The sequence below is a fragment of the Camelina sativa genome, chromosome 5, assembly GCF_000633955.1.
Source record: "Camelina sativa cultivar DH55 chromosome 5, Cs, whole genome shotgun sequence".
NCBI lineage: Eukaryota > Viridiplantae > Streptophyta > Magnoliopsida > Brassicales > Brassicaceae > Camelina > Camelina sativa.
The window spans coordinates 13,127,667-13,142,854 of record NC_025689.1 but is presented as its reverse complement, the minus strand read 5'-3'; the positions used below and the strand labels follow the sequence as shown (position 1 = coordinate 13,142,854).

At 37.6% G+C, this 15,188-nt stretch overlaps 5 protein-coding genes across 5 annotated transcripts; 3 read left to right on the top strand and 2 right to left on the bottom strand.

Moving 5' to 3' along the window:
• LOC104786767 (probable inactive L-type lectin-domain containing receptor kinase III.1) lies at positions 298-2,518 on the bottom strand. Its single transcript, XM_019245906.1, has one exon. The coding sequence runs from the start codon at positions 2,500-2,502 to the stop codon at positions 619-621; it is 1,884 nt and encodes a 627-aa protein (XP_019101451.1). The 5' UTR covers positions 2,503-2,518; the 3' UTR covers positions 298-618.
• On the bottom strand, positions 3,998-5,828 carry LOC104789222 (probable inactive L-type lectin-domain containing receptor kinase III.1). Its single transcript, XM_010514954.2, has one exon. It carries the CDS (start codon positions 5,705-5,707, stop codon positions 3,998-4,000), a length of 1,710 nt encoding a protein of 569 aa, XP_010513256.1. The 5' UTR covers positions 5,708-5,828.
• Positions 8,835-10,472, top strand: LOC104786765 (tropinone reductase homolog At2g29260, chloroplastic-like). Its single transcript, XM_010512216.2, has 5 exons — positions 8,835-9,106; positions 9,219-9,426; positions 9,545-9,761; positions 9,899-10,005; positions 10,116-10,472. Exons 1-5 carry the CDS (start codon positions 8,883-8,885, stop codon positions 10,302-10,304), a joined length of 945 nt encoding a protein of 314 aa, XP_010510518.1. The 5' UTR covers positions 8,835-8,882; the 3' UTR covers positions 10,305-10,472.
• On the top strand, positions 11,213-12,638 carry LOC104786748 (tropinone reductase homolog At2g29330-like). Its single transcript, XM_010512196.2, has 5 exons — positions 11,213-11,372; positions 11,480-11,687; positions 11,769-11,985; positions 12,084-12,190; positions 12,286-12,638. The coding sequence occupies exons 1-5, from the start codon at positions 11,305-11,307 to the stop codon at positions 12,475-12,477; spliced, it is 792 nt and encodes a 263-aa protein (XP_010510498.1). The 5' UTR covers positions 11,213-11,304; the 3' UTR covers positions 12,478-12,638.
• On the top strand, positions 12,827-14,838 carry LOC104786749 (tropinone reductase homolog At2g29310-like). Its single transcript, XM_019245897.1, has 5 exons — positions 12,827-13,571; positions 13,661-13,868; positions 13,969-14,185; positions 14,263-14,369; positions 14,463-14,838. Exons 1-5 carry the CDS (start codon positions 13,507-13,509, stop codon positions 14,652-14,654), a joined length of 789 nt encoding a protein of 262 aa, XP_019101442.1. The 5' UTR covers positions 12,827-13,506; the 3' UTR covers positions 14,655-14,838.

Sequence of the window (15,188 nt, the reverse complement as noted above, 5' to 3'; positions counted from 1 at the left end):
ATCTTCTGGTAATAGTTTCTTGCATTGAGTAGATTTTTATGACAATTTGGTATTGTGGCTGTCTGGGAATCATTATGTTTGAGTTGATAGAAGAATGTTCATGCACCGTTTGCTTGTGGACTGTGGTACTACTAATGTTGTGGATAAATGAAATACCATTTTATACTGAAACTTATTTGTACTCTGGGATTTGTTTATAGATGAGTATAGTGTCAACTACAGGATTTGGTTAAGAAAGTGGCTATATAACGGATCCTCTCATTTGTGCCTAGACCCAATCAGGTGAAGTGCAATATTCTCTTTTCCTACGATCAGATTTGTGGAACCGACTTTTCTGATCTCTATTTTGCTGTTTGTATACTGATGGTTGCATGTTGGGTTAACCATCTTCTGTGTTCTGCTTGAGATGTCTGTAAACTATGCATTGCAAATTTTCTTATCTCTTTTTTTAATCACGAAAACTATTTATTAGAACTTAGAAGCAAATATCTTACAGTATGGTACAATTTTTAGATTTACATCATGTCTTGGTCCAATCATTATTTACACTACCAAAACGAAAACGCTTCAATAACAATTGTGTTCGATATCACCTTATGAGTCGATTTGAATGCTCTGTTAGACTCCATAGAAGAGATAGTCATCATGGGGGAGTTGTTCTGTACCATCGAGAAACCGAAACACGTGCTTCATCATCGGCCTAACTTCTGGAGATTGGTTTGCACAGAGAAGTCCTGTTTTCAGGACCACTAACACTTCTCGAGCCACCAAATGCTCTCGATTAATTCTTGTGTCGCATCTCTGTAACAGATCTCCCTTCTTGAAACCTTGAAGCACCCAGTTCACTAAACTGATCTCTTCAGGAGGTTTTGTCGGCTCTATGGCTTTCCTTCCACAGACAATCTCCATCATTAAAACTCCAAACTGAAACACATCTGTGTCACGTGTAGCCTTTCCCGTGTTGACTAGTTCTGGTGCCATGTGTCCCGAGGTGCTGTCTCTGCTTCCTTGTCCATAGTCTCCTAGTCGGGAGTTTAGTTCTTCGTCTAAGAGTACGTTGCTGGCCTTGACGTTTCCGTGGATTAAGGGTTTTTGACCTTCGCCGTGAAGGTGTTGAAGCGCTGCCGCAATCCCCTTTATGATACAGAACCGGTCTGACCAAGTGAGAACTGGTCGGTCGTTGCTGAACAAGAACCTGTCAAGGCTTCCATTAGAGACGTACTCGTAAACAAGATACATCTCGTTTCCTTTGCTACAGTAACCATGTAGATTAACAAGGTTTCTTTGTTTTGTCTTTGAGAACGCGTCGATCTCGGCAATTAAGGTTATCTTTTGTTGCCTTGTGGTACACGTAATTCTTTTTACGGCGATTATCTCTGTGGGAGCAAGCTGCCCTTTGTAGAAATTCCCAGAGTTTCTTTCTCCCAAGAGTTTAGAGCTGTCGAAACCTCCGGTTGCACTTGAAATGGTCTGGTGGGAGAATTTACGAGCACTTCCGGTGAAGAATATTTGCTTTCTACGGAACACCCAAAACCCTAAGAGAACCAGGATCATGATTGCAACTGTTGCTGATGCAGCGCAGATAACGATCAGCTTCGTGTTGTTCGAATCTTTTTTGTCTGAAATCGGAGGATTTGGGGAGGGAGACAATGGAGGTGGCGGGTCTGGAAGAGAAGGAAGCTTCCTGATATCAAAGTCTGGAGCGTTCCCCTCGATGCTGAAGCTCCAACCTAGAACCAGATGTGAGCTCGCTACAGTTCCCGTGGCCGCAGAGAATCCAACGTGATGTTCTTGGGAGAAAATCCCAGAAAGATTCAGTTTTCTCGAGAGAAGAGGTGAACTTGGCTTCGGTCGATCTAGAGGAGCCAATGTGACATTGAGCATCATCTCAATTGCGTTGTATTCGATCCAGACTCTAATTGGTTTACCACTCGCCAGCCTCAAGCTTATATTCTTGGCCTCTCGGTCATCAAAATATGCAGCTGGTGCAGACTCAATGGAGGTCACTCCTTTTAGGTCAATACCAACATGGTTATCATCAATATCATTCAACTCAACGGCCTGAACGGTGTCAAATTCAATTGCGAGAATACGATTCAAGGAGTTTCCATTGTTGGAGGTGTTGAAGAGGCCCAGATAATTGCTTGGAAAAGCCCCGCTGAAGTCCATAGAGGGTGAAATGACGAAAGCTAAGCCGTGGCCTGGTGCACCGGTTCCTTGAGTGATGGCAAAGACGAAACTTGTGGAAAAAGAAACCGAATTGGTGGAGTTGGAGTTTGAAAAGGGTATGGGAAAACCATGAAAAGCTTGACCTATTTGCCTCATTGATGCGTTCGTCAACTCCAAGAGGCCACTGGGATAAACCTTGGAGGAGCCGAACTTGAGAAGATTAGCCTCGAGGAAGCCATGGTTAAGAAAGTTGCTTTCTCGTTGACTTGAGCCACAAGAAACTAGATATAATAGGAAGATTATTGTTAGAGCTATAGATTTGGAGGTAATCATTATAGATGGGGTTTTAGTATTTGAATTTGCTTTGTATCAATATATGTTCTTTGCTATCCTTTTTATAGCTTCAAAAAACTCTGACCTTAACATATTCAAACCATTTTGTTTATACTAAGAAGTTATACAAACTTGGGTTGTGTATTTGACTTTCTATGAATTGCTAAAGAATCCTTTTTATTAATAACCTTGAAAATTTCATTCGGACTTTCCTCAAAAATTCTTCTCTGATATAAATAATTGCAACAATAACGTGGTCAGTGTGGACGAAGGCGTTGGCCGTGGTGTTAGCCACTATCCGATATAATATTTGATGAACATCAGAACATAAGCAATGAACTTATAGTATTACTATTCATATTCATAAAGGAATATGCTATCAAATTAATAATTTCGAATTGAAGACGAAGAAAAAGAAGACTTGACCATTCAATTCTTAGTTTGGTTCGTATTTGTAAACTTGCAGGAGTTTGGTGCAAAGATAGGTATATATTACAAAAATCAGTAAGAGAAGTTTTCATGCAAATCCTATATGTAGATGCAGTCACATAAAGTTCCATAGATTATGTAAACGAGGAAATTAAATCTCAACTTTCATCAAGTAAGAAATGTTTGTATTCAACCATAAGTCTTATACATATTCTTTAACAATTCTAACACATACATTCATATTAGACTAGGGCACACATATTTATTTTCCTTCGGAAATTTCGTAGGAAATCACACTATTTTCTTGTACTATATAATTATGATTGTTAATCCAACGAATATATCTCAAACCATAAATAATTTAGTTTCAATTTTACAAAAATGATCTAGGGGTTGATTGCTTACCTGCTTAGCATAACGGTTTAAGTATATACAAGCAAAACTAGGTAAGAAAGAACTTAAATAAAATAAAAAGTTTATCTGTATACAGTATTAATTAAGTATGCCTAGGATTTGAGCCAAGAAAGATTATAATTTATCCATTTCCACGTCTTTTTTCTAGTCTATCTAAATTGGTATTATATTAATGAAACTAAACACTGTTGATAAAGTCTGAGCAATTACAAGATCGATACAAGTCTGGATAATTAAGTGTTCTGTCGAAGAAAAAGAGAGACGTTGGACGAGTGACCAGTAGCCAGTGCAAGAGAAGCTGTGATAGGTTTGCTTTTGGCCAAAAAAAGAAAAGAAAAAGTCAATACATATTTGCTTATCTTTTCTTTAAGAATAAAAATTATTTTATACTAATAAGTGACATAACAAAACATTATTTAGATTAGATCACATAATTGTAAAATATTAAATTTCCCGGAAGAGCACAAATATTGTCAAGCTACAAGAATATTTCCCAAAACCAGAAATTATTATTTTTACTTAGACACAAATTGAGTATACCATTCTAATCTTAGACTATGTATACTCACCTCATGCTTATGCCACTACCTCAAAACGAGAACGCTTCAATATACACACCGCATTTTGAGATCACCCTTTGCTATTTCTTCTTTTAGACTCCAAAGACGACGAAGTCATCATGAGGGAGACGTTCTGTACCGTTGAGATACTGCAACACTTTCTTCATCATTGGCCTAGCTTCTGGAGTCCGTCTCACGCAGAGAAGTCCTGTTTTTAGAACCAATAACACTTCCTGGAACACCAAATCCTTTGTATTGATTCTTTCGTCGCACCTCTTTAACATATTGCCGTTCTTGACCCCTCGAAGCACCCAGTTCACTAAACTGATCTCTTCTGGTGGCTTTGTCGTCTCTATGGCTTTTCTTCCACATACGATCTCCATCATTAACACTCCAAATGCAAACACATCTGTGTCACAAGTAACGTGTCCCGTGTCGACTAGTTCTGGTGCAACGTGTCCAGAGGTGCTGTGTCTGCTTCCTTGTCCGTAGTCTCCTAGTCTAGGGTTTAACTCCTCGTCTAAGAGGACATTACTGGCTTTGACGTTTCCGTGAATTAAAGATTTTTGACGCTCGCCGTGAAGGTGTTGAAGTGCTGACGCGATGCCCTTTATGATACAGAACCGGTCTGACCAAGTGAGAATTGGTCGGTCGTGGCAGAACAAGAACTGGTCTAGGCTTCCATTGGGGACATACTCGTAAACTAGATAGATCTCGTTTCCTTGGCTACAGTAACCAAGTAGGTTAACAAGGTTTCTTTGTGTTACGTTTAAGATATCATCGATCTCAGCTATTAGGGTTGTCGTTTGTTGCCTTGTAGTGCAAGTTATTCTCTTCACCGCAATGATCTCTGTGGGAGTAAGCTGCCCTTTGTAGAAACTCCCTGAGTTCCTCTCTCCTAGAAGCATAGAGTTGTCAAAACCTTCAGTTGCACTGGAAACTGTCTGGTATGAAAATTTCCTTGTGCCTCCGGCTCCGGGGAATATTTGCTTTCTACGAAAGACCCAAAACCCTAAAAGAATCATGATCATAATTGCAAGCGTTCCTGATGCAGCGCAGATTATAATGAGTTTTGTGTGGTTTGAATTCTTCTTGACTATTATCGGAGGATTTGGAGATGGAGAAAATGGAGGCGGTGGGTCTGGAAGAGAAGGAAGCTTCGTGATAACAAAGTCTGATGCTTTCCCCTCGATGTTGAAGCTCCAGCCTAGAACAAAATGTGAGCTTGTGATAGTTCCCGTGGCTGCAGTGAATCCAACATAATGTTCTCGGGAGAGAATCCCTGAAAGATTCAGATTTCTTAGTATAAGAGGCAAGTTTGGCTTTGGACGATCTAGAGGAGCCAATGTGACACTGATCGTCATATCTGCGGTGTTGTACTCGATCCAGACTCTAATAGGCTTCCCACTTGCCAGTTTTAAGCTTAAGGTCTTCTCCTCTCGGTCATCAAAATATGCAGCAGGGGCAGACTCAATGGAGTTCATTCCATTGAGGTCGATACCAACGTGGTTATCATCAATATCATCCAACTCAACAGCATGCACGGTGTCGAATTCAACTGCAAGAATATGGTTCGAGGCGTTTCCATTGGTAGAGGTGTTGAACAAGCCCAAATAATTGCTTGGAAATGCCCCGCTAAAGTCTAGCGAGGGTGAAATAACGAAAGCTAAGCCGTGGCCTGGTGTACCGGATCCTGGAGTGATGGCGAAGACAAAGCTTGTGGAAAAAGAAACCAAATTTGAAGAGTTAGGTTTTAAGAAGGGTATGGGGAAACCATGAAAAGCTTGACCCATTTGCCTCATGGAAGTATTCGTCAGCTCCAAGAGGCCATTGGGGTGGACCTTGGATGAGCCGAACGTCAAGAGATTAGCCCCGAGGAAGCCATGGTTTAGAAACTTAGTTTTTGGTTGAGCTGAGATGCAAGAAACTAGGTAAAATAGGAAGATTATTGATAAAGCTCTAGATTTGGAGCTGGAGGTAATCTCCATTGAAGTTAGTACTTATGTCTAATTATGTTCATTGCCATATCTTTTTTTTTATAGAGTTTCCTGAAAACTCGACCAATTCCTCTTCAAACCTTTTTTATTTGTCTATTACCAAGAAGTTAAACAAATTTCAGATGTATTTGACTTTATACATCTAAAAAAACCATTTTATAATATCCTTGAAAATTTCATTAGGACTTTCCTCCAAAATATCAATACAATAAAAAAGAAGGTGTTTCTCTCTAGAGCATTTTGAAACATGTGCTGACACTTCAGAAAAATGAGTAATCTATCAAATTAAGATAATTAATACAGATCAGCTTTTCTTTAATTACGTGGACAAAACAAAACATAAACGAGAGCGTTTAATCGATTGCTCAATTTTTTTTCTTCATTGCTGTGAAACCTATCTAAAATGATCGCCTTAATACCAATCTTCTTCTTCGGCTTCTTTAAACTATCGACCGACTGTGCTGCTGATCCTAGCCATGGCTCTCTCTACCAGTCTGAGCCATGGATGATCGATCGGTTGTGGTGGATTTCTTCTTTTTCGATCCACTAGAATCTATTCATCAGATCCAGCGATCAACGGTTACGACCATAACACATGTATATAACTATAAGCGTGTGTGATGATGTAATAAGGTAACAAGTTTCAGATTCATAAAAGAGTTTCTATTTCTCGAAGAGATGATGTCTCTTACTCTGTTTTGTTCTTTCTCTTCTCAATATTCTAACACTCCTATTTTGTATCAATGCCTTTTCCATAGCAGAATTATCCAGGCAAGATTCGCGATGCATCCTTCTTTAACGTCTTGTCAAGGTTAAACTTCTATATCTCTTATATTTCCAAATGAATTGCTTCTTCTTTAGTTACTCTGCTTGCTTCTTCATTCTTCAGCCTCATGGGGTTTTCCAGGTTCATTGCACTGATATTGGACCTGATTACTCCCTCCCGTGGGCCAGTGGGCCATGGCAGAAGGAAAGACAATTTACTAACACTATAAGGCAAGTTTTTTTAATGACAAATTCCACTTTTCTCGCTTACAGGTTGTTTCATGAGTCAATCACATCTTCTACAATTGAACTGCTTTTATGATAGGAGATGGAAACACTTGACAAATGTCAATTGTGTGGAACATGATACATATGTTTACTTTTCTTCTTGGATTCTATTTGTATAAGCTATGATCAATTCATCTCAAAATCATCTTGTTAAGAGATCACTTTTTGATAAGCTTAAGTTAAAGAGATAAGAGAAACCAATAGAAAATACTGTACGTAGCTAATGTTTTGTAACTGTGATATTAACTTGCAGATTTCTCTACATACGTGTGAGTTTAAGATCTTCTACTTTAGATTAGTAGCATGTGCTTCTATTCATCAATATGCTGACCCTAGCTAGCTGCGAGGATTTAATTTGTTTATTTCTTTGATTAGTTCAACTAAACATGTACTTATCTAAATACAATTGAAGATCTTCTCTCTCACTTGTGGTGCACAGGTTTTATTTAAGAATGTGGACAGACTGTGACATAGTTTTGCTTTAGGTAGAAATCAAGGATTTTAAGAAATGAGCTAAACCAATGCGGCTGAAACATTTACCCCACATTTAGGTTTTCATCTCATTAGAAAATTATACATTTCTTAGCCTTCGTAGTTTTCTCCAAATGTAACTCTCTTCAAATATTTAAAGAACACATTTGACGGTCAAGATTAGAAATGAACAAATTATTACCGTCTTCCCTTTTGGTGATGTGTAATATAGGAGAAAAGGGTATCTAATTGAACAAATTATTACCGTCCACAAAAATGTGTTTAAATGGACAGACCCATATAAAACCAACAAAAGAAATGAAAAGAGGCTTATTACGGTCACAGATTTTCAATGGCAATATTGATTATTGTGAACATGAGTTGACGAATTTACAACTAATCAAAACTATATAATTATTGATGATTAAATTTTAAACTACAAAAAAACACCTCAAAATTAAACTAAACCAATATATCTCCCACAATAAGTTATAGGAAAAAAACATCCCAAAAAACATAGAATACATTAGTTAATTGTAAAATTATCTGTAGTCGACTCAAATGTAAACGCTTGTAATAACAAATATTACGGAGTTACAAATCATTGTAGGTTTGTCTTTATTTTATTGTTTCATTGCATTTCTATATCTTATCGTTTTCAAAACCATAATTTTCATAGTTAATCTAATTTCAATATATATATATATATATATTTAATATCAAATATATTTAAAATTAAATAAAAAACATCCTGCGGTATGACGCGGGTCTAACCTAGTGTATATAATAAAATAATTGTAACAACAACAATTAAAATTTACTCTTTGTTTTGTGATTTTTTTTTTGGTGATTACAGTTTCATTTTAAAAGAACACTTGTTCTTTTTATAAGAAATTTAATATTTAGAGTTATTTGTTAATTAACACGTTTTTTCGTTCTGACATCAAGTTATTGTTCGAACGAATATTAAATATTTGTCAAAATACTTGCATTTCTCACGTGTAACATTATATATTTCACTCTCAGAGGTTAGTTCTCTGTTTCGTTATGCCTCTCCCACATTGTATTAACTTGGATAATCTTTCTTACAGACACCACACACACACATATATACTACTTCTACTTGATACACACATTGCATTTAGACATAATCATAACTCTTACTCTAGACCATAGTTACACAAGCCACTCTACTAATCCTTAGACTACAACAACACTTAAACATCACTACTCTAGACAATTTAACTAACGCAACAAACTTACTCACTCATTTGGGCCTAACTAAACAATTAGCCCAATTACTAATTACAACAAAACAACACAAGCCCAACTTCTTTCTTCTTGTGTTGACTGTTGACTATGATTCCAATTTTCAGTTTTCTACAGTTAGGCAATGCTGTCACATAAATAAAGGTGAACACTTTGAAAGCTGAAACATAAGTTCTGCTCTGTATCAATGGCTTCTCACTTGTACACAAATCCACCTCAAAACTTTCACTTTCTTGCTTCTTCTCCTTCTTCACTTAAGCCGCATTTGCACTTCTCTATCAAAAGCACAAAACTACAACCCCAGCGATCCTCAGCATCTTCCGTCCACGTCCGTTGCGCAACGCAGAGCTCCCAGAGATGGTCTCTACAAGGGAAATCTGCTCTTGTCACCGGTGGCACTCGTGGAATTGGGTTTGTCTCTCTCTCTCTCTTCGCATATTTTTCCAAATTTAAAACAAGTGTGAGCCTTTTTATCAAACGCAAATTCTCAGACGGGTGTGTTTGTGTTACTGTTTAAGTACAGGCGTGCGATTGTGGAGGAACTGGCTGGTCTTGGAGCAGAGGTTCACACTTGTGCTCGGAATGAGACTGAGCTGGAGAATTGTTTGAGGGATTGGAACAGTTCTGGTTTACGAATTGCTGGTTCTGTTTGTGATGTCTCTGATCGAGCTCAGCGAGAGGCGTTGATGGAGACTGTGTCATCTGACTTTGACGGGAAGCTTCATATCCTTGTATGGATTAAATGTACATTGCTCTGAGATAATGCACATAAAGTGTTTGTTAGTTTGTCTCTGAGAACAATTCTATTAAAAATAATAATATATTGTCTTCAAATTTTGATGCGTTTAGGTAAACAATGTTGGGACAAACATTAGAAAACCAATGGTGGAGTTTACTGCTGGTGAATTTTCAACTCTCATGTCGACGAATTTTGAATCGGTTTTTCATTTATGCCAACTTGCTTATCCGCTGCTAAAAGCATCTGAGGCTGGGAGTGTTGTGTCCATCTCTTCTGTTTCTGGTTTTGTCTCTCTCAAGAATATGTCGGTCCAATCTGCAACAAAAGGTATTTATTGTTCCTGGACACAAAGAAAGATCTCATCTTATGCATCACTTATTTATTCAGGTTATACCAAGATGTATCTCATACTATAAGGAGCAATTAATCAACAAGAATTTGGTTATTTTCGTCTTGTGTTTTAGGAGCAATCAATCAACTTACCAGAAGTTTGGCTTGTGAGTGGGCCAAGGACAATATAAGGATTAATGCTGTTGCCCCGTGGTATATCAAAACATCTATGGTGGAGCAAGTAATTTTCAATTTTCTCATAAGCCTTCTATATATCCTGCAATCCTAAGCTAACTTGTTTGCAATTTATCTACGAGAAGCTCGTTGATGATTCTCGTCTTTTGGTCTCAGGTCCTTAGCAACAAAGACTACCTGAGAGAAGTCTACTCAGTAACTCCTCTTGGTCGGCTTGGTGAACCGAGTGAGGTGTCTTCTGCAGTTGCTTTTTTATGCCTACCTGCATCATCATATATTACAGGGCAGATTATTTGTGTTGATGGAGGAATGTCAATAAATGGTTTTTTCCCACAACATGACTAGGCCACTCTGTTGTTTTACTAGTTTCATTGGGATCCTTAGTATATCTTGTGTCTCCCGTGAAAGACAGTTCTTCATATGAGACTTAAACAGCTTTCTGCCTTCTGCTTTACTGAGTATTTACGTTGTGCTACTAAATCTGCTGTTAATGAAAAGGATAATTTAGCATCAGATGGCGGGATTAAGTCTATTAATTATAATATTGATTGTTCATGTGGTGGAAAGTTGTCGAGGAACTTTCCCATGGGGCTTGTTGGAATGGCTAATGAAGTCTCCTTGCTTGTGGTATTTCTCTGTCTTCATGCAGCTTCATATATTCGAGGTTAGGCAATCTGTGTTGACGGAGGTGCCACTGTCAACGGTTTCTCCTTTAGGTCTCTGCCTTAAAACACATACATGTAGTTTAGATAAGTTTCTTCCCATATTCGCTTGCAGTACAGAGGGATTGGATTCGTCTTCTTCTTGTTATTCTCTATGATCTGTTTCTTGAAGATTCTTCAAAATTTGTGCTTGTGGTGAATGAGAGTTCAATATCTAAATTCATTATCCATTTTGGCCAATACCTAATGGTGTGATCCGTTGTCTGGTTTGGTTTGAAATGTTAGGACTTGAGGCAATTATTATTTGCTTCTGCTGATTTATTACAAAATGATGCAATATCCATATGTATTATACGAATAGTGACAATGGTCTTTGATTATTGAGGATTGTGGTCCAATTTCTAGACATAAACTGGAAGAGCTATCATGGTATTATCAGAATTGATGTTAAGAGATTTTTGTCCTCAGCATTGGTGTCAAAGGATGGTCCCTTTTTTTTACTTACGTGTGAAACAAAGTATGCAGATGTCACTATAATGAGTTGGTCAATGTTTATCATATATTATGTTTTGTATGGATGCTTAATTATTGTTTCAATTTCAATGATTTATCCTCATCCCATTTCCTAGTTCCTATATATATGATCTGTGTAATCTCTGGTTAGTGATAAGTCATAGATAATAATGGAAAGCAGCAGATGGAGTCTTCAAGGTATGACTGCTCTTGTGACCGGTGGAGCGGGAGGAATCGGGTTTGTCTTTTTTTCTCTTTATCATATTCTTACCCTATTGTTCTGCTTCTATTTGACATCCAAAATGATCAAGATTTTAAGGAATTTATGTTTGTGGAATTATTTAGGCATGCCATAGTAGAGGAGCTAGCCAGTTTTGGAGCCAAAGTCCATGTATGCGACATATCTGAAACGCTGCTCAGAGCAAATTTAAGCGAATGGGAAAAGAGAGGGTTTCAAGTGAGTGGTTCAAAATGTGATGTATCCTCTCGTCCGGAGAGGGAAGCACTCATGCAAACCGTGTCCTCGCTGTTTGATGGCAAGCTCAACATTCTTGTAAGTAAATTTTTTAATTTTGAGAAGCTAAGTTATATGGAGTGAACATGATTGCTGTGTAATTCTTTTGATTCAACATAGGTGAACAACGCTGGCGCGATTCTCACAAAGCCAACTACAGAATATGTGGCAGATGATTTCTCTTTCCATATGTCAACAAATCTGGAGTCTGCTTACCATCTTAGCCAGCTTTCACATCCTCTCCTAAAGGCTTCAGGCTCTGGAAACATTGTTTTCATTTCCTCTATGGCAGGGGTTGTATCAATTAACTGTGGATCCATCTATGGTTTAACCAAAGGTACATAGATTGCTCCAAGTATCTTTAGACGCATGCAGTTCATAGTTATGTGTTTCATTATTAGAAATAAACATGTGTTCTTCTGTGTGAATGTACAGGAGCTCTGAATCAGCTAGCAAGAAACTTGGCATGTGAATGGGCAAGAGATGGAATAAGAGCCAACGCTGTTGCTCCTAATTTTATCAACACTGCTCTGGCTCAACCTGTAATAAAGAAAAAAAAAACTCATAAATTTTAACATTATTTGTGAAGTTAACATCGTCAATCCCTCTAATCATCTCTTAATTTTGTTTCTTGAAGTTTCTTGGTGACATCAATTACAGAGAGGCACTGTTTAGTAGAACTCCACTTGGTCGCGCGGGAGAACCAAGAGAGGTTGCATCACTTGTGGCTTTTTTGTGTCTACCTGCAGCTTCATACATAACTGGTCAGACCATTTGTATTGATGGAGGTCTCACTGTAAATGGCTTCTCCTATCAACCACATGCTTAAGCCAGGTTTTGTCTTGTGTGTGTTGTCAAACAAATAATAGCGTCGGTGCTAATGCACAAAACATACAAGAGTCTTGAAACGTCACCTTCCCTTTTGGTGTTTATTATTATTAATTCAATATCATCTTTTAAGTTTGTACCCAAAATATGCTAGTTTTGCCAGTTCCATATTGTTATTTTGCTTATGAGAATGCAATCCTCATGTGAAACATACCATAGTGGAGGAACTAGCTTGTTTTTGGAACAAGCTCTCATGGTACTGTCAGAATTGATATGGAGAGACTTTGGTTCTCCGCATTGGGTGGTATTCTGCATTTTTTCCGCAAGTTCTCACTATCATCACAAGGTGGCCAATGTTGATCACGTTTTATGTTTACCATGCTGCTTAATTAATGTATTCACCTAATTTACAAATGTTGTTAGTGATCTATCTACGTCCTATGCTTAATTAATGTATCCACATAATGATCTATCTTTATCCTATATATAAACTGTGGAGTCTCTGGTTTGTGATAAGTTATAGATAATGATGGGTAGCAGCAGATGGAGTCTTCAAAAAAAGGCTGCTCTTATGACCGGTGGAGCCAGTGGAATCGTGTTTGTCTTTCTTCTCTCTTTATCATATTTTTTTACCCTATTGCTCTGCTTCTATTTGATATCAAGAATGGTCAAGATTTCAGTATACTACTTTGAAGATTACTATTTTTTTCCATTGGAGAAGAAAAGTCTTAATTACCAACTTTGAAGCTTATCTTAAGTATGAAAATTACATTGATGAATAAAAAAGTCGTAAGAAAAGTTTTACAAAAGAAACTAAGGGAGAAGAACCCTATGTCCTTATCCGTGTGTTAAGACTTTTAGAACAAACTAGAATGTTGTATCCGGACCACTATATATCTTAGACATTAAAAGACAATATTTCCACCACAAAATTAAAAACATATTCATTACTTCACACTTACCTGATCCAAATTCATTGTATACATAAAATCTGTGGCATTTCTGGACACTCAAGTAACGTACAAGAAAAATGGATAAAAGATGGAGTCTTCAAGGTATGACTGCTCTTGTGACGGGTGGCACTAAAGGAATCGGGTCAGTCCTCATCTTATATGCTATTTTATTGTGTTGTGATATTTAGATATGGAAGAAATAACTATGTTTGTCTGTGCGATCATGAACAGGGAAGCTGTGGTGGAAGAACTATCTATGATGGGAGCAAGAGTCCACACATGTGCCAGAGACGAAACTCAGCTTCAAGAACGCTTACGTGAGTGGCAAGCAAAAGGGTTTCAGCTCACCACTTCTGTCTGCGACGTTACTTCTCGTGACCAACGAGAGAAACTCATGGAAACTGTTTCATCCCTCTTCCAAGGAAAACTCAACATCCTCGTAACCGTTCCTTCTCAGGCTTGTGATCTACAAGAACCAGATATATATATCTAATTAGGTGAACTCCCTAACAGAAATATTATGGAAACGCCATATATAGGTTAATAATGTTGGTGTACTTCGTGGGAAGCCAACAACAGATTATGTGGAAGAAGATTTTTCTTTCCACATCTCAACAAATTTGGAAGCTGCTTTCCATTTTAGCCAGCTTTCACATCCTCTCTTAAAGGCTTCAGGATCTGGAAGCATAGTCTTTATTTCCTCTATTACAGGGATTGTATCAGTTGAATGTGGATCAATTTATAGTCTAACGAAAGGTAACCACAGTTACTACTAGAGACGGTTCAATTTGCAAAACTGGCTAATTAGGGAATTTTTTTTGTATATAATTCAGGAGCTTTGAATCAGCTAACGAGGAATTTGGCATGTGAATGGGCAAAGGAAGGCATAAGAGCCAACGCTGTTGCACCAAATATCATCAAGACTCCTCAGGCCGAATCTGTAATAAAAGAATTAACTTTTACATTTTATTTTGTGTGAATGTAGAAAACCTCAATGATTCTCTAATAAATTATTAATTTTGTGTTCTAAAAGAATCTCAACAACGTCGGTTTCAAGGAGGGATTGTTCAGTAGAACTCCACTTGGTCGCGCTGGGGAGCCGAATGAAGTTGCATCGTTAGTGGTCTTCTTGTGTCTACCTGCAGCTTCTTATATCACTGGTCAAACTATTTGTGTTGATGGAGGTCTCACTGTTAATGGCTTCTCCTATCAGCCAAATGCTTGAGAACGGGTCAAACTATTTGTATTGATGGACGTTACACTGTTAATGACTTCTCTTATCAGCAACATTCTTGGGGGCCAGCCTTGCTGTGTTTTTCTCTAAATGTCTTAAACTCTCTAATGGCCTTGTAATCTAATAAAACTTTGCTCTATCAAATTTTATGGAAAAGGGTTTTAATGGTTCGGTATGTGATGCACATACTCTTGTCATGATACTGATGCAAATCGCCTCAACGATGTTCGATGGCAAGCTCAACAGTATTAAGTTAATCTTAATTTAAAGAACTAAGCTGACCTTTTTATAAAGTCATGCAATATGGCTTCGCTTTCAGTATTGCTGTATTGGTAAAACAAGAAACCTAATAAGAAGATATATCCGAAAACAAACCATTATTGTAATAGTCCAATAATGAAAGTTCTGTCCTTTCTTCTCTGTTTTACAAAACATTCTTCTTTTTGCTCCATTCAAGAATAAAAAATATATTACAAACTTTGAAGCCTATCCATAAATAAAAGTTGTAAGAAAAGTTTTCCTAAA